The 26,472-nt window shown below is 30.9% G+C and overlaps 1 protein-coding gene across 1 annotated transcript in view; it reads right to left on the bottom strand.

Moving 5' to 3' along the window:
* The window catches only part of LOC111631433 (soluble calcium-activated nucleotidase 1-like), a 31,169-nt gene extending 6,000 nt beyond the window's left edge, over window positions 1-25,169 (bottom strand). Inside the window, exons 1-2 of the mRNA XM_023375679.1 lie at window positions 24,425-25,169; window positions 19,172-19,375 (exon numbers count right to left, since the gene is read on the bottom strand). Of these exons, the coding sequence (XP_023231447.1) occupies window positions 19,172-19,375; window positions 24,425-25,013 (793 nt within the window). The 5' untranslated portion in view covers window positions 25,014-25,169. The remainder of the gene's footprint in view (window positions 1-19,171; window positions 19,376-24,424) is intronic.
* Window positions 25,170-26,472: the final 1,303 nt, after the last annotated feature.

The raw sequence follows: 26,472 nt of genomic DNA, 5'->3' as shown, positions 1-26,472 counted from the left end.
TAGAAAAATTAATGATTATGAATGTAACATGTCCATAAACATCAAGCTTAAGAATACAAAATCAATCTTTTGAAAGAAACATGAAAAAATTCTCCATTTATATGTGGATACACATGCTTCTATTGTGTACTATAAAATAGATTTGCAATCTTATTTTGTATAAAGTTAATATTGCAACACTACCCTCAAAGAAACTACAGCTAATTCCCTTTTTACTCAAACTATCTCATCATGACAATCTTGGGGAACCCTAGATGACATCTTGAGCAAAGAAGTTGAAACAGTTTCCAAATATCGATGACTGGAAGGTAAATGAGAATGTGGACTTCTTTTTTTAGTGCTTCTTGCAGTCGGCATGCCTCACAAATGCTTTCGTGTTAACTATGATGAAATTAAATGAACCAAACAACTATCATCATCACGAATTATCTAATTTTTGAATTCGTTCACTCAAGCCACAAATGTCTGATTTTTCAAGATGAATCAGTCAAATTTTCAAATCTGAGTTTTAAAAATTAAACATATTACAGCATCATTTAATACTTTATTTTGTTTAATAATTTTATAATAATGTTTCCACAAAACAGTTTAAAATGTAAGTAAACATATATAACAAGAATTAAATTATTAAAACAAATTACTAAAAAAACCAAAATTTCATTATTTTAATCTTTTGTGCAAAATAACTTGAAAAATACCACAAACAATTTCTATTAAAAAAATGTTGCAATTAATTAAAAAAATTGTAATGAACGATTCAAAATATGCAGGCAAAATAAAATAAAATGTTTTTAAAAACCGTTTAAAAGTTGTTCTGAATTTACGTTATTTGCGTACAGCGGACGGAACATTTCCTTTTAACTTGGGGAAAAGTTGAACAATGATGCTCACATAGATATCTCAAAACAAAATGGAATTGTGATTGTTGTGATTAGACTTACATTGACATTTCTACCTATAGTCACGTGGCAGTCACTATCACAAGTTTCTTTTTCTTGTGTTGTTTTTGAGGCGATTGCTTAGAAAATTTTTCAAATTTCCATCAAGAGTAAGTGTTTAATCAATATGTGTGTAAACTATATTTAGCTTCCCATTCCTGCTTTTTATTTAATTTAATATGCTGTTAGGCAAACAAAAAAGCATCTGAATTCAATATGGCAATTGAAGAGTAATGATACTCATGTAAGTTATGTTCAACAACCAGTGCCTTAGGTGATATTTTACCCATTTCTTGTATTTCAAACAATACTGAATGGCAAAAATTAGTACACAAAATAAAAAATTCACAAGTTTTAACAGCTACTCAAGAAAATCACAAACTAGAGGCATTAGAAAGTATAAATCTAAGAACCAGGAAAAAAAATGCAAAAATTGGTTACACGAAGACTGCAGAGATGTAGAAACACAATAATACTCACATTCATAATTATTTGATATGCTAATCAAGTGAAATGAGTGCCAAATGATTGGACATTCCCACTCAATGGATAGTATTGAAAATTGATTACATACAAGTTTACTTATTTAAAAATTTTTTTTTATTAAATAAAACCAAATTGTAAAGAACACTTCAAACTTAAACATTAAAACGAATTAGCAAAATATAGTGTGTGTTAACTTAGTTTTTCTTTATGGGCACAGCATTACCTTTCCCCTATACAAATACAGATTGCCAATCAAGCTGGCCAAATGCCAGTCAAATAGCAACCCTAATTCCCCTAAAATGCATAAAGTCAGAACAGACCAAGAACTCACTGCTCTGACTTCATTAAAAGAAAAGTCTGCAATAACATGACTCCCCTTACAGAAGGTGATGTATGTACTCTATTGGAAACTTTCATGTTGACAAAGTAAACTAATATTTTATTTATTTGTTTCAGTCAAATATTAAAAATTAATTTTCTTATTCAGAATTGGAAACTGACGAGATTTGCCCGATTCTGATTTCCGGAAAGTGCCCGATTTTTCCAATTCCAATTAATCGTTCCATCACTAGTTAGTTACTAGAGTTTAATAAATTTTGAAGTGCCCATTTAAATGATTCATTCTTTTTAACAATTCTTGTGTTTGCAAACTGAGTACTTGATGCAATGGTCCAAACCAACAACATTCAAGTGGTCACAATCATGGTTTCAACAGCCTTTCAATTCATGGAAATTATAGAAAGAAACCTGTCCACAATGATAAATGCCCAATAATAATAATAGTTGGCATGATTACATGTCAAGAATGCCACATCAAAGCATCTTTCAATAAACGGGAATAATAGGAATAAAAGCTAATACAGGAAAATCTGCCTTAACACGTGGTGTCGAGTGTTGACATGAATAAGGTTACATTTGGGGAAGGTTTTGATAGTCATCAAATCAAACCAAACCAAACCACTTTTCAACCAGTTGTAGGGAGACTCCTTTTTTTGTTGTAAATACAGTACAGTAAATACAACTTCTCTACCTCAAAGAAAACCAAGCACTATAGGTATCAATGGAATAACATAGGGATTTGATTTAGATTCAAGTTGGAAACATTAAAGTTTTTCATGATCTCCTGACATCGACTTATGTTACTTTCAACTTCCCCAACTTCAATTTGGATAGAATAAATTGTAAAATTCATCTTAATTATCAGATTTCCATAAAATTTTAGATAGTTGTATCTACTCTCCAACACCAGTTTTCAGACAAAAGCAAGAGGTTCTCTTGCTTTATCTCAACAAGATGTACTGTACCTACAAAACTGTTCAATTCCATAAGTTACATTGAACATTTTTCTGAAAGGCAATACAGTATTTTGTTTTAAACAGCTATCAAAGGTTCTTTATATAATGCAAGAGAAATAAAAAATATAGATGTATTCAGGATTGGCATTTTTTACTCTCGTTGTCTTAACTTGAGTCTGTGCCTTGACATTTCTTCCTGCCCCTTGGAGCTTTGAGTTAGAGAAATTTTGCCGTAGGTGTTTATTGCAGCCCCAGAGCATTGGGTGCCCCTTATTTCTCTGTAAATGATTTAATAGTTGCAGTTATCAAACCAAACTAATATAACTTATGTTGTAAGAACTGTATGTGTATATAATATACACAGGGCTCCTATTCAAATTTTCTTTTTGAATTTCCTGAGTTTCCCTCACCAAATTTGTCCAAATTCCAATCCTCACATTTCTTATGGTTTGGAATATCAACATAATAAAACAGCATTTTACTTACTGTGAACATTGCAAAAAGAAGGATAGATGTACTCACAGTTGATATGTTCCAAAAATTGTGCCAAAAAGTAAAGTACATATATCCAGTAGAAAATTGTTTGATAGGATCCACAACTTGAATGTAATGATAACATGAGCTTTTTTATTACAAACAAAAAATAAGTAATTTATATCATAATTTATCATTATTATTTGTTTGTAAATCTAGTAGCATAAAATCAATAAACAGTATTCTCTGATATACAAATAGTCATGGCCCCCACATCCTACAGTGGGGATCCTCTCCTGAATTATCAAATTATCAAAATGGCAAAAAATCACAGAAGATATTGTTCAGCTGTCAAATGCCATAATTGTAAATGAAAAAATTCTGATAAAAGTTTTCTGAGCCACGAGGAAATCCAAGCAAAGCAAAAAATACAAACTGGCCATCTTCATACCAGGCCTCACAACAGTGGTGAGGATCTGGTCAGTCACTACCATGTGAGGACCATGCAAATAGTACTGTACTGTTCTTAAAAAGATTACATGTTTCTAGGTCAAGAGTTTATTTTAAAATCAATCTTTCAACAAAAAGGACAACTGTTTTGAAACAGCAGCATAATTTTAACAAAAAGTTAAACTTAAAAATTTTTAAGTGTAGAAATTTTTCCCATGTAGAAAAATCGATCAAGCTGCCTAGTTTGATATTCAAAACTATAGCGTACTACAGTATTAGTAGTATTATTACAGGTATGATCAGTGTCGACAGTTTTTAAGCCCTAAAATTGCCAAAATTGGTGATATTTATTTATATTAAACTAATTATTGAAGTATCAAAGTGCAGGAAATAAATAAATTCTGTAGTCCGTTACAAAAGTATAAATTTATACCTTAATAAATTTNCATCATATATTTGGAAAATTATAAATATTTTAGCTTGGCTTTTGATTCCAGCACCAACATTTCATCATTGTCACAATGTTCCATTTTTGTTAGATACTATACTGAACAGAATTTGATTCATGAAGATTTTTTGAAACTTTTTCCTAAGAAGAATCAATTAGAAGCACAGATTATTTTGATATTATTATACTTTTCCAGAGAATAATAATATTGTTACAAAAGAATTGGTCTGTGTGTGCACTGATGGATGTCCTTCAATGACATTTCTCCAGAAAACTATATTTAAGATCATGTTAAATTATTTTGCTGCCTTATCTGAGAAATTTAAGAGCAATTTCAAGAGTTAAGAAATGTTGAGAATTATCTGTTGCTTGTAGAAAATCCCTGGCACTTAGCTGCATTTGGATATGTGGATGTGATTATGCAAAGCCATTTGACAAATTCATTGTGTTCAAAAAACAATAAAAATCTGGAAGTTATTTTTAAAGCAGACAGAGAGGGGAAGGTAAAAATGCAGAGTTTTGGAAGTTAGTGCCCAACAGATAACAAAAAAATGTATAAAAATGTGCTCACCCAATCCTCACGTTGTTTGCATCAGCATATCTTTGCAATTTGTCTTATTCTAAAATGAAACATACAGAGAACATATACAGAAATCAGCTTACTAATTCTCACCTTACTAACAAATCGAGAGTAGCATGCAGCAATTATACACTCAATTATGATTTGTCTAAAATAGTCCAAAGTCCGATGTTGTTTTAGTGGATTGGTCAGACCACAGAAAATCAGAAAATTATTCACAGTTCTGAGAATCCATTATATTTCCCACGCAACCAGCAAACGAAAGATTTCCCACACAACCAGGAAAATATTCATTATTTCATTATTTTAAAAATTCCAATTTTTTAACCCCCCTACATATAAGAAATATCAAAATTATTTATAATATTTTAAATATCGAAAATATCGATATTCGAAATTATTCAGTCTCTCGAGATTTCTATTCTTTATTCTATACAAGAGAATAAAGAATAGAGAAATATTTACGTTACAAGATCATATATCATGCCGTACACACGTACTACAAAGCTAACGTAACCGTATATACTGTAAGCATAAACAGAGGCAAATTAAATATCATTAGTAATTCGCTCGACTTTGTAATTCGTTAAAAATCTCATCTGTCTCAGTTTGTTTTGACGTCACTCTTCTGCCCATTAAATATGAAAATTGTCCGTCTACACCGAAACTCGTCGGGAAGGTCTTTGCAATTTGGAAAGACTCGACAACCCGGCTAAATTATTAAATAATCATCTACATAAAACTTTCCATAATCACGCTTTGATTGCTGTTGTTAAAGTATTCACTATAGTTAAAATTATAGTAACTTCGAAAAAGAAATAGAATGGAGTAATTGTTTAAATTACCTACATCAGGAATGGTGAGCTTTTTGAGTGCATGTGCCATACAGTAAGCATACTTAACATTAAAGATGTGTATGCAAGCCAAAGTCTTACACTTTGAATAATGATATTTAAATAAATAAATGAATGTGTTAAAATAAATGTAAAAAGCTGATATAATTGATGATAAATTGACATTGTATATGTTACATGCCACTTTGGACATGCATGCCATAGGTTCACCAGCTGACCTACATGTAACAACAATTACAAAAAATAAATTAGTTATAAAAGAGGTATTACTATGTAATGTCAATAAAACAACTAGCATGTTTGAATAGAAATCTAATTACATTAAGTACACCACCATCTGCATGGATATATATTAAAAACCATAGAATAGACACTGTTGCTATACAAAAAGAAATAGAAGTTCTAATGTTCAATATGAAATATAAGGATGTTCATTTCACAACAACAGTGGAATCTACTTATTATAATTTTGTATGGATAACTTGCGGCAGCATGTATCCTGCAGAAAACCAAGAACATTCTAGAACCTTCATATAACCTTCCCTATCATATACTCCAGTCTCTAAGCAGACATCAAAAACAAGATAATTACCAGTATACTGTTTAGAAATTGCCATCGAGCATTAAAACATTGTTGTTTTATGCATATCTATGGTGAATTGTTAACAGAAATTGAACAGAAAAAGCAAAGTCCAAATATTCTGTAATAATCACATTAATAGTTAGCCAAATTAGAGTCTAAATAATCCAGAAATTAATCATTCTAGTATGTTTCAGCATGAGTGTTAACCCCTTCTCTTATTATTTAGCATTAATGTTACAAATTCAACATTGACATTAAGTACGAACAAATCATTCTAACACATTTATAACATGTTGATTGAATATATTTTGCAAGCTAAACATTTTTTTCTAATTAACAGTTTATTACTAATTTATAATTCGGTAATTCTAATACTTTTTTTATATTTAATAACAGGATTTAAAAAATACCAATAAATTACAAATATTTATCAATTTTTACACTTTGTTCTCGTTTTTTAAAATCAATTCATTAATTAATTAACACCTTACTCGAATTGAAGGTGTAAAGGATAACAGTGTGAGGATTCCAAAAGGGTTAAAATATTTTGGAAAAACTTTTAATCAACTTAACATTATCAAGAGAACTGCAGATTATTCTCTCAAATTCATGATAAAGTGTTTTTAAAATCTCAAAATGTTAATTGATCTGGCAGTATATTATATTAGGGACTGTTTGATACCTGGAGTTTAGAAATGCTCATCTTTAGGATTACATTTTGTAATAATTCTTCACATAAACAATGCTAGTTTTAAAAGTGACCTGCAATTGTCAGTAAAAGTAAACCTTTGTATTAACTGTCAAAATATTGTTTAATTTTTTTATAATTTTAAATCACATCAGATTAAAACAAACTTCTGATTTTGAGTGATTTTAAAATATATTCTTACAATATAATAGAACAATAAGTAAGACTTATTACATGCATAAAATTAAATTTAATTCATTATATGCAATTGTGCAAGTTTCAGCACTAAGTGCCTCAGAAAAATTCATTGTTTTTGGAAGAGGGTTTTGATGATATCAGATAAGGAAAGCAGTCATATGCACATAAGAAAGACACAAATTTTATAAACAATGGATTTTTACATCTAGTGGTGTCCTCTAATATTAAAAATATTTTGATAGAAAAATATTCTGCTATATTTGTAATAAAGGTTGCAGCATTAGCCATCTGCAGGAAGCAAGAAGTACACTTTGTCAGCCATATTCTGCAAATGAAATCAACAAGGAAGCTAAGCAGACAGATTCCCTGACTTTCCAAGACTTTTTCCGAACACTAATGAAAATTCCTGACTTTCCCTGATTTTCCAGGTGTATTGGAACCCTGTATATATTATACATATACATTTATGTTATAATCATATACTGTACTACTAAATTTATAAATCAATGTATCAAATTATTTCTCCATTTACAGACTAAAGAAAAATACAAAATTTCTTTTTCAATGTACAGTATTATTCAATGAAATAAATTATGTATTTCATCTTGCCAAAAGACTCCGATAGAAAACATTCATTTTGATGTTCATTGTTTTTCTTTATACGTCATAACTATTTTTTCACAAGTTAATGTTACCAAGTGAAAAAATTTATACATGATAAACTTTGCACTAGTTAAATGGTGTTGCAATAGATCTGTTGTTGGACGTGATATTTTAAAAATTATTTTGGTTACAACTAACTAGTATCTATATAAGTTGTGTTGTTTTCCTTTGTACATATTATTAAATAATCATCTACATAAAACTTTCCATAATCACGCTTTGATTGCTGTTGTTAAAGTATTCACTAAAGTTAAAATTATAGTAACTTCGAAAAAGAAATAGAATGGAGTAATTGTTTAAATTACCTACATCAGGAATGGTGAGCTTTTTGAGTGCATGTGCCATACAGTAAGCATACTTAACATTAAAGATGTGTATGCAAGCCAAAGTCTTACACTNAAAAATATGTTTTTTTTTCCACGGAAAAAAATGAACTTACTTTCCAAACAACCCAATAGAATAGCCCGTAAGATGTTTTTGTGAATGGTCAAGGTCATTACCCGAATCAGTGTGAATGTTTGCAACAATTGCAAGGCAGTGCTGCCAGATGAAAGAAAATAAAATTTGAAGTTCTTTCAAAGAATTATGAATAGGACATAATTCCGTATATGCTATACAGTGCTATTATCCAGATGATGATCGCTGATCTAAACTAAATTCATAGGCCATTGATAGTTTGGGGGTTGTCTTATAGGACAGATATATGATAAAACTATAAAACTTCGATAAAAATTTATACCTCATTTTATCTGCACAGATATATGGTAATAATAAATAAATTTAAATTATTAAATATATAATTAAATTTATTAAAATGAATTTCTGTATTAAACTAACATTTGTATAAAATTTAAAACATTAAATAATTTTCAATTCAAGCACATGTTAGCAAACTGTACTGTCATCTTCATAATTTAATTGTAAGTGTTTATTAACTGTCCCAATTATATAAATTAAATATAGAAAAAAATTAAATACAAAATATTGTTTTCATTTTATGATTATTATTATTACTGGACAAAAAATTCAAAACTCAAAAAATCTTAATGAAAATAATAATAATAATAAATTATTTATTAGTCATATTGTTCATAGCCTGTTATTGTTATTGTAACTAATAAATTGTTTGGGACAATAACAGAATACAATCAAAACAAGTCTGGTTTGATAAAAGTTGTTACTTACATAAGATTAAAAAACAACGTAGCTTACAGTATTTTAGAAAAGTAAACTCTGAGTCAATGTTGAAAGAATATATAAGGAACAAAAAAATATATCAAAATCTAATTAAAGCAAAAAAGAAGAAATATTATTCTGAGATGAGTGACCAATTATTAAAGCCCAAAGATACTAAAAAATTTTGGATTATTATTAAACAAGTCAGAAATAAACCACAAACCCCAGAGCCCAAATGTTATGTAATGTATAAAAATTGGCAGCAATACTTTGAAGAATTTTCCATTACCTATAAAAATAAATATAATGAGCATAAAATACAATCTTTAACTGTTACAATTCAATCAATAACAGAAATATTTAATGTAGAAAATTTACATAGGTGTATTAAAAAAATAAAAGAGAAAACGGCTCCAACTCCATTACCAACTTGATAATCAAAAACTTTTCGATAGAAGGTATTCATGTATTGGCTAACCTATACAATAATTTCTATAACACGGGTACACAATACCTGGAGATTGGAACAGAATCATTTTCCAAATGATATTTAAAAAAGGGGAAAGAAGCTGTCCAGCCAACTATCATCCTATTGCTCTTTTGTCTGGGTTTCGCAAACTGTTTACAGCAGTACTAACGGAAAGTTTAATGAATGGACTGAGAATAATAAATTACTTATTTATACACAGTTTGCCTTCACAAAAAACGGAGGTACTCAAATTGCATTATTTTCATCGATGGCACTAGTTCAATTGCAATTATATAAGAGACAAAAAGTCTTTGCCTTGTTTTTGGACATTGAAAAAGCGTATGACTCAGTGGTTATTGTAGTGTTACTTTGGAAATAAATTTACATAAATTTTTTGTTAATATGACCTCAGAAAATATCAGAAAACAAAAATCTGAACAAGAAAATAAAAGCTTTCAGAAAGAATGAGCAGAAAAATTTGCTTTTATTGACAATAATGGAATGTCACCGTGTATCATTTGTAAACTTACAATTGCAAATTACAAAGTAAGCAATTTATGTCAACATTATGAAGTAAGCCATCCCCACTTTTCAACTCAATTCAAAACTGTGAACAGAAAAACTTAAATCATTGCAATCCAGTCTTCATAAGCAACAAGAACTCTTGTCTTTTTTAGTCATGAAGATGAAAGCTAACAAAGCGAGTTTTTTGATAACTTGGAATATTGCTTGTGCCAAACATCCATATGGAGAATTTATTAAAAGAAACTACCTCCTTCTATAAGATATACAGTATATGCAAGCACTTTCAACAGTGCATTACTATTTTGTGTTTAATAAATAGTTTTAATGCTGAAAGATAGTTGTTATTGTGTATAAGGTATGGTTGCTGTATCTTCAAATTCTGTGTCTACCAAATTCTATTCAAATTCAAATTCTTCGTCTACCAAAATTATTGTTTGGATTGCAAAGACGCTACACACAGAAGTTGTTATTGTGTTGTTCAAGTGACATTATTTTATCAAATAAATTGTAACTTAGAGATCTACCACTTGCTTTAAGCACTGACTTTTTATCAATGATTTCATCTATATAATTTAATATTTACTTAATTAATGTTTCCTAGTTACAATAGACTCAAATTTTTTTATTCGTCAGTTTCTTTGACCCTCAAAATATATTCTTTTATCATGATAGAAAATCATTATATATATTTACTAGATTAATTATAATGAAAATATTGAAAGATAACTGCAAATTAATGTTATTGTTGTAAAGCAGACAAAAATTGTATTAATAAGTGAGAAATCAAGGCATTTTTTTTTTATTGTAAAAAATTAATTCTTTTTTGTAATTAACTCTTATTTTAACAGTTGAAAAAATTCTCAAATTTTGTTAATCGGAAAATTTAGTATGTCGTCTAATTACTTACCAGGATACTGAATGTGTGCNACTATATTTTTTTTCATTTTTAATTACTTACTTATTAACTATCTGTTGGAAAATCAATCCATTTATTCCATTAGTTAGGTTTTTTATTAATTAAAAAATTATTAAAGAGGTAGAGGAAGCGTAATTCCTTTCCAATAATGTCCATAGTGAATTGTTAGTTCCCTGTCCCGCGGCTGACACAGCACTGCTCCGTTGCAAAATTTATCCGGTAGGAGGTGCTGTTGAAAGCAACAGCCATTCATTCATTCGCTCGTTACTTACTCTTAACTATTAATATCAAATTATTGAAGTTAATAAAATCTCTGTAAGAAATAAAGTCAATTCCTCGTGCAATGATTTCATTCGGATATTTCCAGAAATTCTTAAGATAAAACAGTCCAAGTGTTATTAACACCGTTGAAAGTTATGAAAGAGTGTAATCACCTATAAATATAACGTGCACAATCGTATCGTTTACTATTGTGGTGCTATCTGTTATTGTCTTATTTGTCTGTTGGTGTGTTGTTTGTTTAATTGTTGTTGTCGTTTGTATATAAAAAACAATACATAAACAACGTAAATAAATAAACAAAACAAGGAAACAACACAACAATAACAAATAAGCAAACAATATAAACTGCAAATTAATGTTATTGTTGTAAAGCAGACAAAAATTGTATTAATAAGTGAGAAATCAAGGCATTTTTTTTTTATTGTAAAAAATTAATTCTTTTTTGTAATTAACTCTTATTTTAACAGTTGAAAAAATTCTCAAATTTTGTTAATCGGAAAATTTAGTATGTCGTCTAATTACTTACCAGGATACTGAATGTGTGCTGCCTTGAGAAGAGCCAAATAACGATGTCTCCAGTTTTGATGTTCCACTTCTCCTGAGGGCAAAATTACTTTGACCCACTGTGGATTGTGATTTAGTATTTTACCAGATGTGGTAGTCCAGTCTTTTCCCAGACCGCCAACTATTAACTTCTGGTCTTTCACCGTGGCCCACTCGCACTTGAAACCTGCCATAATAATAAAATTCAGTCAGTTAGAACTCATATGTAATTAATTCTAAGAATATATTTATAACTTTCCAATTCTTAATTGAAAAAATTATTTTATACACAATGCTAAATTAATATTCTAGCCATATATAAAAACAACTGATTGTTTTTCAAATAGAAAATTAGCAGTTACTGTTTTAAAGAACTTAACAGCTACAATAGATAATTTCATCTTGTTCATTAATAGAAGATTTTATAATCTTTATAAAATTATTATTTTAGGTTTCACATCNCAAACAAGTTTGGTTTGATAAAAGTTGTTACTTACATAAGATTAAAAAACAACGTAGCTTACAGTATTTTAGAAAAGTGAACTCGGAGTCAATGTTGAAAGAATATATAAGGAACAAAAAAATATATCAAAATCTAATTAAAGCAAAAAAGAAGAAATATTATTCTGAGATGAGTGACCAATTATTAAAGCCCAAAGATACTAAAAAATTTTGGATTATTATTAAACAAGTCAGAAATAAACCACAAACCCCAGAGCCCAAATGTTAAGTAATGTATAAAAATTGGCAGCAATACTTTGAAGAATTTTCCATTACCTATAAAAATAAATATAATGAGCATAAAATACAATCTTTAACTGTTACAATTCAATCAATAACAGAAATATTTAATGTAGAAAATTTACATAGGTGTATTAAAAAAATAAAAGAGAAAACGGCTCCAACTCCATTACCAACTTGATAATCAAAAACTTTTCGATAGAAGGTATTCATGTATTGGCTAACCTATACAATAATTTCTATAACACGGGTACACAATACCTGGAGATTGGAACAGAATCATTTTCCAAATGATATTTAAAAAAGGGGAAAGAAGCTGTCCAGCCAACTATCATCCTATTGCTCTTTTGTCTGGGTTTCGCAAACTGTTTACAGCAATACTAACGGAAAAGTTTAATGAATGGACTGAGAATAATAAATTACTTATTTATACACAGTTTGCCTTCACAAAAAACGGAGGTACTCAAATTGCATTATTTTCATCGATGGCACTAGTTCAATTGCAATTATATAAGAGACAAAAAGTCTTTGCCTTGTTTTTGGACATTGAAAAAGCGTATGACTCAGTGGTTATTGTAGTGTTACTTTGGAAATAAATTTACATAAATTTTTTGTTAATATGACCTCAGAAAATATCAGAAAACAAAAATCTGAACAAGAAAATAAAAGCTTTCAGAAAGAATGAGCAGAAAAATTTGCTTTTATTGACAATAATGGAATGTCACCGTGTATCATTTGTAAACTTACAATTGCAAATTACAAAGTAAGCAATTTATGTCAACATTATGAAGTAAGCCATCCCCACTTTTCAACTCAATTCAAAACTGTGAACAGAAAAACTTAAATCATTGCAATCCAGTCTTCATAAGCAACAAGAACTCTTGTCTTTTTTAGTCATGAAGATGAAAGCTAACAAAGCGAGTTTTTTGATAACTTGGAATATTGCTTGTGCCAAACATCCATATGGAGAATTTATTAAAAGAAACTACCTCCTTCTATAAGATATACAGTATATGCAAGCACTTTCAACAGTGCATTACTATTTTGTGTTTAATAAATAGTTTTAATGCTGAAAGATAGTTGTTATTGTGTATAAGGTATGGTTGCTGTATCTTCAAATTCTGTGTCTACCAAATTCTATTCAAATTCAAATTCTTCGTCTACCAAAATTATTGTTTGGATTGCAAAGACGCTACACACAGAAGTTGTTATTGTGTTGTTCAAGTGACATTATTTTATCAAATAAATTGTAACTTAGAGATCTACCACTTGCTTTAAGCACTGACTTTTTATCAATGATTTCATCTATATAATTTAATATTTACTTAATTAATGTTTCCTAGTTACAATAGACTCAAATTTTTTTATTCGTCAGTTTCTTTGACCCTCAAAATATATTCTTTTATCATGATAGAAAATCATTATATATATTTACTAGATTAATTATAATGAAAATATTGAAAGATAACTGCAAATTAATGTTATTGTTGTAAAGCAGACAAAAATTGTATTAATAAGTGAGAAATCAAGGCATTTTTTTTTTATTGTAAAAAATTAATTCNAAGAAATAGAAGTTCTAATGTTCAATATGAAATATAAGGATGTTCATTTCACAACAACAGTGGAATCTACTTATTATAATTTTGTATGGATAACTTGCGGCAGCATGTATCCTGCAGAAAACCAAGAACATTCTAGAACCTTCATATAACCTTCCCTATCATATACTCCAGTCTCTAAGCAGACATCAAAAACAAGATAATTACCAGTATACTGTTTAGAAATTGCCATCGAGCATTAAAACATTGTTGTTTTATGCATATCTATGGTGAATTGTTAACAGAAATTGAACAGAAAAAGCAAAGTCCAAATATTCTGTAATAATCACATTAATAGTTAGCCAAATTAAAGTCTAAATAATCCAGAAATTAATCATTCTAGTATGTTTCAGCATGAGTGTTAACCCCTTCTCTTATTATTTAGCATTAATGTTACAAATTCAACATTGACATTAAGTACGAACAAATCATTCTAACACATTTATAACATGCTGATTGAATATATTTTGCAAGCTAAACATTTTTTTCTAATTAACAGTTTATTACTAATTTATAATTCGGTAATTCTAATACTTTTTTTATATTTAATAACAGGATTAATTTGCAACTGTAAAATTATACGATTCCTTCCATAAGGTGAAAAAATAATTATATTTTATAACATATTGCAAGGTTTATTATTGAATAGTAATTAAAAATAAATTTATTAAATTTGTTCCTTCATAAATTTTATGAATTTTTTTTAATAATAAAATTTAATTGAAAAGTAACTATTTTGTTACACAATCAAAATTATTAAAATGAAAACTGAAAAATGATAGACGGTACTATTTAAATTACAATAATTTATAATTTCTTGCCCTTCGTTTTCATTTTTAGACTAGCTCATTAACATCTGCTTTCACGCTGGATGTATGAAAGGTAATTTGTGAAGGGATCAGAAAGAATTAAAAGATATTTTTTTAAATTTATAGATCAATATTTTCTAATCTGATTACCGGTGTTAATAAATACTCCCACTCAACAAACCGTAATCTCCGGTAATGCTTAAATTTCGGGAACAAAATAATTTTGTTCGAAAATTTAAGCATTACCGGAGATAAAGGTTTGTTGAGTGGGAGTGTTTAATTTATAGATCTAAGATTATTAAGAATTTTCTTGAATTTATAATTTTGCCTAATAAGGCATTTATAAAATCCCCAAATGTTTTAAAATTTAAATATGATAATTGATACTAAAATAGGGGCTTGGTCTGATATACTTTGCTGTTTGTTACACATCACTGTGACTTACAATAATACTATATAATGACATTATTATTGTGCAACATTAATGTTACTTTCTCCATTAATTCATTAAAAATGTTTCTTCATTTGGACCTTCTCACAATAAAACAGCCACATTGAAACATACTACTCAGACTATTAACAATTAATATAAGATTTTTTTTAAAAGTAGATTAGTTAATGTTAGTATACAATAGTGGTCTAAAATTATTAAATTAATTCAGTTTTATTTAATCATCATCAAATGATAAATTGAAATTATTATATAGTACTTGATAAAATCTAAACTAAAAATGACATTATTTATTAAATTATCATATATCTGTGCAGATAAGACGATAGTTGAATCATAAAAAAAGACCCCCAAAATCCGGGATCGTCTTATAGGACAGATACAAGAAAGAAAAAAAAAAAAATTGAAATTTATATAAATTAAAACCATTATAAAAAACCGACAAACCGTAATTATTTACTGGTAGAGAGTAGGGTATGTCCACAAAATATTAGGTTGTTCGGAAAGTAAGTTCGTTTTTTTTACCACTAGACGGATTAGACGGATTAGTCGTATTTTTCCCGCCGTTTTCATTCTAAACCATATTATCATTATATATTTTGACAGCTAGCATTTTAAGGCTTATTTGTAAAAAATTTTGTTTGATTCNGTGAAAATAGCTCTATCCTCAACATATGACAGAAATTTAATACTTAAAGAATTTTGATGTAAGAAAGCAAAAAAAAAAAATTATATTCAAAATTATTATTCAAAAATTATATTCAGATCTGAGGAGAAAAAATTTGGTATCAAGAAAAAGCTAAAGGCATTAAAATAATAATGAGAGATGATTATTATATTAAGGAAGAGAATATATACACATATGATCTCAACTTACAAAAAGTTATACATTTAAAAGGTTTTTTACGACTAAATTGAATGGTTTATCAAATACACAGGGCACAAAATCTTACAGTTGCACGAATAATTTGGAGAGCAGATGATTCCACAAACCAAGAAATACTAGAAAATAATAACCGTCAGGGAAATAGAATAGAGCAGACAAATTTAGTAGTTGAATTACCACTAAATGCGAGTGACTATACAAAAAGGAATAATTCCAAAATTCTTTTTGGATTTTGGAATATTCAAGGCCTCCAAAGAAAACTATACGCAGATATATTTTACAGATATTTGGAATCTAATACAGTTATGGGTCTGTCTGAAACTTGGTTGATCCAGCAAAAAAATAGAAGACAAAGCCTTTCTAGAACGAACATTTTTAGTATTAGAAAGTAAAGGTTAAAGAAATAGTAATTAGGCCGGCCCTCTGGAGGTCTCTTATTATTAATAAATAAAAATCTAGGTAAATTGAGGTCTTGGGTTGCTGATAATAACTACATCCTAGCTGAATTAGAACTTTGTCAATGTTTAAGTGCACTCTGGGGAGAAAAACGTATAGGAATTACTCTTATATCTACCATCAAAATCCGATAAAAAGAGAATCTTAGCAAAAATCCAAAATAAGATAATACAGAGAACTAATATCATAGACTTGTGGATAATTGGTAGCGATGCTAATAGTCGAATAGGTGAAATTATGGATACAAAAGCAAAAAATAACAATGGAATTATTGATGATATTAGAACGTCTAAAGATAAAGTAACTTAGGAGGTAGGACACTACTAGAATTTGTACACGATAGTAGTTTATATATATTGAATGGACGACTTCCAAACGACAGTCCTGCGGAATACACCTACCTGTCTAATTTAGGTAAATATATAATTGACAATGTAATTTGTTCGGAATTCGTTCTAAATAAGATTAATGAATTTAGAGTTTTGAATAATGATATTTCAGACCACTTCCCTGTGTAACTAGAACTAATTGGTGTTCCACACGAAAACAGGGAAAAACAAATTCAAAAAAATAGTCGAACTTACAGAAGAGAGATGAGAAAAAATTCAAAAATGAATTCAACAATCAATTGTTAACGATATAAGATCATGATAGTAATAGAACGGCTGTTCAGAAATACGATAACTTAGTGAATATAATAGATCAACTTCGATGGAACAATAACAGAATACAACTCAAACAAGTCTGGTTTGATAAGAGTTGTTACTTACAGAAGATTAAAAAACAACGTAGCTACAGTATTTTAGAAAAATGAACTCGGAGTCAACGTTGAAAGAATATATAAGAAACAAAAAAAATATATCAAAATCTAATTAAAGCAAAAAAGAAGAAATATTATTCTGAGATGAGTGACCAATTATTAAAGCCCAAAGATATTAAAAAATTTTGGATTATTATTAAACAAGTCAGAAATAAACCACAAACCCCAGAGCCCAAATGTTATGTAATGTATAAAAATTGGCAGCAATACTTTGAAGAATTTTTCATTACCTATAAAAATAAATATAATGAGCATAAAATACAATCTTTAACTGTTACAATTCAATCAATAACAGAAATATTTAATGTAGAAAATTTACATAGGTGTATTAAAAAAATAAAAGAGAAAACGGCTCCAACTCCATTACCAACTTGATAATCAAAAACTTTTCGATAGAAGGTATTCATGTATTGGCTAACCTATACAATAATTTCTATAACACGGGTACACAATACCTGGAGATTGGAACAGAATCATTTTCCAAATGATATTTAAAAAAGGGGAAAGAAGCTGTCCAGCCAACTATCATCCTATTGCTCTTTTGTCTGGGTTTCGCAAACTGTTTACAGCAGTACTAACGGAAAGTTTAATGAATGGACTGAGAATAATAAATTACTTATTTATACACAGTTTGCCTTCACAAAAAACGGAGGTACTCAAATTGCATTATTTTCATCGATGGCACTAGTTCAATTGCAATTATATAAGAGACAAAAAGTCTTTGCCTTGTTTTTGGACATTGAAAAAGCGTATGACTCAGTGGTTATTGTAGTGTTACTTTGGAAATAAATTTACATAAATTTTTTGTTAATATGACCTCAGAAAATATCAGAAAACAAAAATCTGAACAAGAAAATAAAAGCTTTCAGAAAGAATGAGCAGAAAAATTTGCTTTTATTGACAATAATGGAATGTCACCGTGTATCATTTGTAAACTTACAATTGCAAATTACAAAGTAAGCAATTTATGTCAACATTATGAAGTAAGCCATCCCCACTTTTCAACTCAATTCAAAACTGTGAACAGAAAAACTTAAATCATTGCAATCCAGTCTTCATAAGCAACAAGAACTCTTGTCTTTTTTAGTCATGAAGATGAAAGCTAACAAAGCGAGTTTTTTGATAACTTGGAATATTGCTTGTGCCAAACATCCATATGGAGAATTTATTAAAAGAAACTACCTCCTTCTATAAGATATACAGTATATGCAAGCACTTTCAACAGTGCATTACTATTTTGTGTTTAATAAATAGTTTTAATGCTGAAAGATAGTTGTTATTGTGTATAAGGTATGGTTGCTGTATCTTCAAATTCTGTGTCTACCAAATTCTATTCAAATTCAAATTCTTCGTCTACCAAAATTATTGTTTGGATTGCAAAGACGCTACACACAGAAGTTGTTATTGTGTTGTTCAAGTGACATTATTTTATCAAATAAATTGTAACTTAGAGATCTACCACTTGCTTTAAGCACTGACTTTTTATCAATGATTTCATCTATATAATTTAATATTTACTTAATTAATGTTTCCTAGTTACAATAGACTCAAATTTTTTTATTCGTCAGTTTCTTTGACCCTCAAAATATATTCTTTTATCATGATAGAAAATCATTATATATATTTACTAGATTAATTATAATGAAAATATTGAAAGATAACTGCAAATTAATGTTATTGTTGTAAAGCAGACAAAAATTGTATTAATAAGTGAGAAATCAAGGCATTTTTTTTTTATTGTAAAAAATTAATTCTTTTTTGTAATTAACTCTTATTTTAACAGTTGAAAAAATTCTCAAATTTTGTTAATCGGAAAATTTAGTATGTCGTCTAATTACTTACCAGGATACTGAATGTGTGCTGCCTTGAGAAGAGCCAAATAACGATGTCTCCAGTTTTGATGTTCCACTTCTCCTGAGGGCAAAATTACTTTGACCCACTGTGGATTGTGATTTAGTATTTTACCAGATGTGGTAGTCCAGTCTTTTCCCAGACCGCCAACTATTAACTTCTGGTCTTTCACCGTGGCCCACTCGCACTTGAAACCTGCCATAATAATAAAATTCAGTCAGTTAGAACTCATATGTAATTAATTCTAAGAATATATTTATAACTTTCCAATTCTTAATTGAAAAAATTATTTTATACACAATGCTAAATTAATATTCTAGCTATATATAAAAACAACTGATTGTTTTTCAAATAGAAAATTAGCAGTTACTGTTTTAAAGAACTTAACAGCTACAATAGATAATTTCATCTTGTTCATTAATAGAAGATTTTATAATCTTTATAAAATTATTATTTTAGGTTTCACATCAGTAGTAGTAGCAATATAATTGATAACACTAAATGTTCCTATTGTCAATCACCATTTTTTCTTTTTTAGAAAATTTTAAAGAAATTTGACATTTGTGACAGAAGTGGTAAAAGCCAATGCCATTGCTGAGAAAAACTACATGTTGGAACATTAGAGAAAAGGCCAAGAATGGAATTTCCTCAATAACGTTTGTTTTTGTATCATGATTTATTCATGTGATCACACAAGATACTTAAAGGTATACATGTTATGGACTAAGTGATTGATATGAGCATTTTGAATAATGCCAGACCATTATGAATAAGGACAAACAAAATCTAGGACTGTAATAAATTTCATGTCTTTTTTTTATCGTAATTTATCACATTGACCAGTCACTATAAATACTGCTATTATCTAGTTGGGCAAAGTAATAATAAACAACTTGATGAGTGATCATCTGAAAGATGCTAGCCAATTAGCACTTGTGACTAAGTTGTGCGTAGGTATTGCGTATCGAATTTTAAATTCATGCAACCAGTAATGAATCTTATGTGACATTTTAATTTTACTTTTGCTTCTTAAAATAGTGTGTCCTTTATTGAAAAAAAACAATAATCATAGAGCAATCATTAAGTAATATGAATAACTGTTTTGACAACTGATTAAATGAGTTACTAGCAACAAAAGGTCAGAGCAGTCTAATTTTTAAACAATCTGCTTAGGCCTATTTGACAATGATACAAAAAGTGAGACTCAAAAACCAAAGTGACTTGAAGTTACAGTCCTTCCAACAATAATAGAACATACAGTGATTGCCTACAAACTTATTTTCGTGTAACTTTGATGAAATTTTCAAGTATATTTGATAGAAAAATATCGACAATTATTGCACAAGTTTGGAGAAAAATGTGACAAGGCCTACATGTGAATGCTCCTTTCTTGCAAACTTTCAAATGTGCATGAGGATCACCAATCGTTGTCCAAAACATATGACTTCTTGGATCTAAGAGGCATCAAATGGACTACTTTCCATCGAAGGGTATGATGTAGCATGACATTGAGTCAATGACCGGGAAATCAATGGTCAACCAAGCAATAATCAAACGACCCTTTGCTCTGTAACAGTAAGATGTGGGTATTTTTTGTACAAATTTGTGATGTAGTGTCTGTCTGTATGCTATTATGTCTGTTTCCAATTTTGTGATTGTGTAGTACAGTCATACTCAATCTGCAACATAACAAGCTTCTGTGAGTCCCATAACATTCACACTAAGTACTTATTTTTAACTTCTGGCAATTTGGCAAAAGTTTTTAAAACCTCAAGATGTGGGTAATCCTCGATCTGTAGGTATGTGCTTGCACAGTCAATTCAGTTTCAGTTTCAGTTTCAGTTATTTATTAAAATAAAAATATACATAGTACATCCCGGTGCCGTGAAACATAACCGGGTGGGATCAGAAATAAAGTTGAAAATACAATGTAATAAGGAATACAATAAAATAAACAATTGGAATATACAAGAGGCATACCACAGTTCGAGGCATGCAAAGGTGCTACCTGCACCTGAACAAGAAAACGCGTATGTACAAATTTAGGATTGGATTACAAAATAAAGAAGAGACGTCCATCAGTAGAAAGGGACTGTGGTTCTTCTGAAGTACATGTCAGTTAGGTGAATGAAGGCATCGTATGAGTCCTTATGCTCAAAAATGCAGTCCAGATTTTGAGGAGGCCAGTTCACATTGTGTGCCTCCAGGATAATCTTGAGAGAAAATCTTTCCAATTCCATCATTGGACAGTCTATTATGTAGTGCAATATGTGCTTGCACAGTGCTCTTGCAACCTGCTGTTTGTTTAGTTATATAATAATGATGATTCTTATTATTCGTTTCTTATAACTTTACGTGTCTGCTATGCCAAACTAATGCAGGTGACTATTTTAAATCATACCGTTGTGTCAAAAATAATTTTATTATCCACAATGGCAGTAGTGTGTTCAAAACAAATAAAAAATATCCAAAGTAAATACTGTGTTTCAAGACAATTGGGAAGAAGCATATTTTGTTGTGCCAAATAAACATGGTTCAGCAACTTTTTTGATTTATTACAAAAATATAATACTGTATTAAAAAAAAATACATTGTTCATCATTAACATTAATGTCATGAAACACAGATCATTTAACGACACTTTTCCTCAGGGGTCTTTAATAACATGTGAAACAGTAACTTTCTTTACAAATTAATATTATGCTTCTTGTCCCACAATTAATTAATTATGTGAGCACTATAAATGGCTCTTGTTGGGACTTATCATACACTATTGGGAAATTACTTAGAAACTGATGAACATTAATTTATTTGTAAGCACACATTATTTATTTATTTGTAACAAATAATGGAAATTACTGGTCAAATAAGTGGTGATTAATATTATTTACAAAAGTGCATTTAATTGCTTTGAAATCCATCTTAATGTATTATAGTGACTTTGGATTTGTGAATTGGTTTAAAAATAATTTCTGTACAGTTAATGCTTAAAGTATGTCTTTTTAAAAAATTTTATGTTTTGGCTTATGTTTTAATTGTGTATCATTATGTAACTTTAGATGGCAGAAAATTAAAATTCTTTACATTTCATGTAACTAAATGGTTAATGGGAAGTTGTTGATAGAAGATATATGGTTTTACAATTATAGATTACTTATGTATAGATTGCTTCCTTTTTAAAAAAATGTTGTCTACTTGGTTACTGTACGTTTTGTAAAATAAAGTCTTTTACCTTTCAGATGCTTGTAGTTTAGTGATTGTAACGGCTGAAGAGGGACAACTTGTCTACCCAAATTGCATACAAATAAATAATTAATGTTCATTGTACTCTAATCACATTATTTATGATACGTCAATAATGTGTGATAAGTCCTAGCAAGAGCCATTTATAGTGCTAGGATAATTAATATCTTTACAAAATCATTGTAACAACAACAAAGTGTTATCAAAAATTGCAGCATTGACAGGAGCATCTTATGAAATTTGTTACATACTTGGTAAACATCTAAAGCTATTTACCGGAAGAAGTTGTATAGGAATGTTTCATCAATGCTTTGACATATTTGATCATTTTAGTGATAAAAATCAAATAATATAAAATGCAGGTTTCAGATTCTATCTGCACTAGATGTATTCAAAATATTGCAAAACACATTTCTGATCACATCATATATTTGAAAAATTATAAATATTTTAGCTTGGCTTTTGATTCCAGCACCAACATTTCATCATTGTCACAATGTTCCATTTTTGTTAGATACTATACTGAACAGAATTTGATTCATGAAGATTTTTTGAAACTTTTTCCTAAGAAGAATCAATTAGAAGCACAGATTATTTTGATATTATTATACTTTTCCAGAGAATAATAATATTGTTACAAAAAAATTGGTCTGTGTGTGCACTGATGGATGTCCTTCAATGACATTTCTCCAGAAAACTATATTTAAGATCATGTTAAATTATTTTGCTGCCTTATCTGAGAAATTTAAGAGCAATTTCAAGAGTTAAGAAATGTTGAGAATTATCTGTTGCTTGTAGAAAATCCCTGGCACTTAGCTGCATTTGGATATGTGGATGTGATTATGCAAAGCCATTTGACAAATTCATTGTGTTCAAAAAACAATAAAAATCTGGAAGTTATTTTTAAAGCAGACAGAGAGGGGAAGGTAAAAATGCAGAGTTTTGGAAGTTAGTGCCCAACAGATAACAAAAAAATGTATAAAAATGTGCTCACCCAATCCTCACGTTGTTTGCATCAGCATATCTTTGCAATTTGTCTTATTCTAAAATGAAACATACAGAGAACATATACAGAAATCAGCTTACTAATTCTCACCTTACTAACAAATCGAGAGTAGCATGCAGCAATTATACACTCAATTATGATTTGTCTAAAATAGTCCAAAGTCCGATGTTGTTTTAGTGGATTGGTCAGACCACAGAAAATCAGAAAATTATTCACAGTTCTGAGAATCCATTATATTTCCCACGCAACCAGCAAACGAAAGATTTCCCACACAACCAGGAAAATATTCATTATTTCATTATTTTAAAAATTCCAATTTTTTAACCCCCCTACATATAAGAAATATCAAAATTATTTATAATATTTTAAATATCGAAAATATCGATATTCGAAATTATTCAGTCTCTCGAGATTTCTATTCTTTATTCTATACAAGAGAATAAAGAATAGAGAAATATTTACGTTACAAGATCATATATCATGCCGTACACACGTACTACAAAGCTAACGTAACCGTATATACTGTAAGCATAAACAGAGGCAAATTAAATATCATTAGTAATTCGCTCGACTTTGTAATTCGTTAAAAATCTCATCTGTCTCAGTTTGTTTTGACGTCACTCTTCTGCCCATTAAATATGAAAATTGTCCGTCTACACCGAAACTCGTCGGGAAGGTCTTTGCAATTTGGAAAGACTCGACAACCCGGCTAAATTTCCGCATCGGACAGAGTCCCAAGAAAAAGGTTTGACCAGACTGCCACAATGTGTGGTACCATGCAGAATCATGCACACTGGTGGCTAGTCCATTCGAATTTAGTCACAAATCTCTGTCGTCCCCCAGCATTTCAAGGAAACGTGACTCCGCATAGCCCGCCATCGAAACATAAAACAAATCGACACTCCGGATCGAGCGAAAAAATCAAATTTTTTCCGTCGGATTTTCCCAGTAACCCGAGGAAGGGCCGGCCCTCCAAAACAACGACACTCTCTCACCTTTTGCATCGTCTCCGTCGCCGTCGGTCAGTATCACCCAGGGAACGGTCCGGTTGCCGACCAGTCGGTACACCACTCCGGTCCTGTCGTCGATGGAATAGAGTCTTCCGTTGAAGGTCACCAGTTCCGACAGTTCCATGCCCCTTCCTCCCGCCGCCAGGGTCGATTCCAGCGCCACTTCGTCGTCCCAGTCGACGGCCACGTATCCAGTAGAGACGTCAAAAGTCAGGCGACCCCTCTTCATGTAACTGATCCACTTATCGGAACTGTCGGCGGACCGGGAGGCCCGGTCCAGGTCGGAGACGACGGCGATCCGGTATTGAACTCCGTTCTCCGTCGTCTCGGGAGCCGAAAGGGGGTAGGTGGAATCGTAAGAAGACGACCGTCCGCCGTCTTCCGGTTCCGGAGAACGAGAGTCGCCGCCAGCGGGCCGCAAAACCCGGCCGTCGACGGTACCTTTAAAGGGTAGAAAATACAACAGCAGCAGCAAAAGGCATCCCGCGCACAGTACAAAGGCGACAAATTTGGTCTGAACGTGTAAAGTGGAATTACCCATTCGGATCCACGTCCAGTCTTTGGTCACCGGCATCGGTCGACGACGTTAATTTCCAAGTGGAAGACGCACGTCGGAGTCCGAAGCCGAACGACGAAGGCCGGACGCCATCTCGTCACTACCGGAACGCTCGGCACGAGAGAACTTCGGACGCCACGCGTGACGGCGACGTATCCGAAAAACTCGTCACGCTTCCTTTACCGGCGCCACCTGGCAGTTCTGTCGTCGTCTGCGTTTTTCGCCGGAAGTGATTCCTCCGTTGCCACCGCGTTCTGCGTAATTTTAATTTTTCCTTTCAACTTTTTCTTTCGCCATTATTTTCCCAGTGTTTTTATTTATCGTACAAATTAAACTACGCTAGCGTTAAAATCCGGGCGATATCGCTAACTTCCTTCGTTCGAACGTAATACGGAATAACCGAGACGAATACTCCAATAAAAATACACGTTTTATACGGCGGCATCGGGCGATCTAAACTTTTATTTATAAAATTACAATTAAAAATTAATACGTACGTCGGTACCGAAATTTTTGTACGTATTGCTCCTTCATCTACAATATTATGAGTGCGACTATGCAGACGCGAATTTAGTAGCGAGAGAGAGGTTGCGAGCGACATAGTTCTCGCGAAGGAAAAAAAAAAAACACGAACAAGCGAGAAGCGAGAAATCTCGCTGGCGTGAGTGAATTTCTGATTCTCGCACATATCTGACAGGATTTGATATTTATCGCGCCCCCCTCTTCTCGCCACATATTCTCGCTCGCTCGCGTCTGCATAGTCGCACTCTAATATTCGCGATATTAATTTAACTAGGAGTTCGGGTCGTAAATGCAAAATTTACATATTTCAAAATAAACTTTATAAGTTTTCAATAAAGTCTTTTTTTTGCCGAAATGTCTAAATTTTTCAATTACTTCGACTGCCATCACGGTGCACTCTTGTAGGTAATCACCATCCATATCGAAATCTCTCGTTACCTTTCGAACGTTCGATACCGTGAGTATATAACGACGAGATTTGTCTTTGAAGATAATCTCCAGCGTCGTTTTGGCGCGGGCATTGCCCTATTCGGCTGTATGTGGTCAATGCGATTCTACAAGAAGTGAAATTGATGGTAGTCGGTCGACGCCGAGTCCGGGCTGTAAGATGCAGGAGGCAGAACTCCCCGGGGCAGACTGGCGGGCTTCTCTAAGGTCGTCTTTGCTGTGCTCTATGTATTGTCGTGTGTATCGAACGTTGTCAATATTTGGTGTGTGGGGGAACGGTCGAGTTGTCGCGCTTATTCTACCGCGTAACGATTGCCGAATAACGTCGTCGTGGATGAGGGAATCGCTGCCCCGCCTGCCCGGATAGGTTCTTCTCCAAGCCGGAATTCTCCACCAATTGTAGCGGATTTCCCGTCGACTGTCCTCGCCAAATTCCTTGGTTGCATGGTGATAACTTTTGAAATTATAGAGCAATAGCACGCGAACGCGTTCTTTTGAAAGTTTCAAA

Source organism: Centruroides sculpturatus, unplaced genomic scaffold (genome assembly GCF_000671375.1).
Source record: "Centruroides sculpturatus isolate CEXI.00-Female unplaced genomic scaffold, Cexi_2.0 scaffold746, whole genome shotgun sequence".
NCBI classification, from domain to species: Eukaryota; Metazoa; Arthropoda; class Arachnida; order Scorpiones; family Buthidae; genus Centruroides; species Centruroides sculpturatus.
The sequence above is the reverse complement of the archived record's forward strand: the minus strand, read 5'-3'. Positions and strand labels throughout refer to the sequence as shown.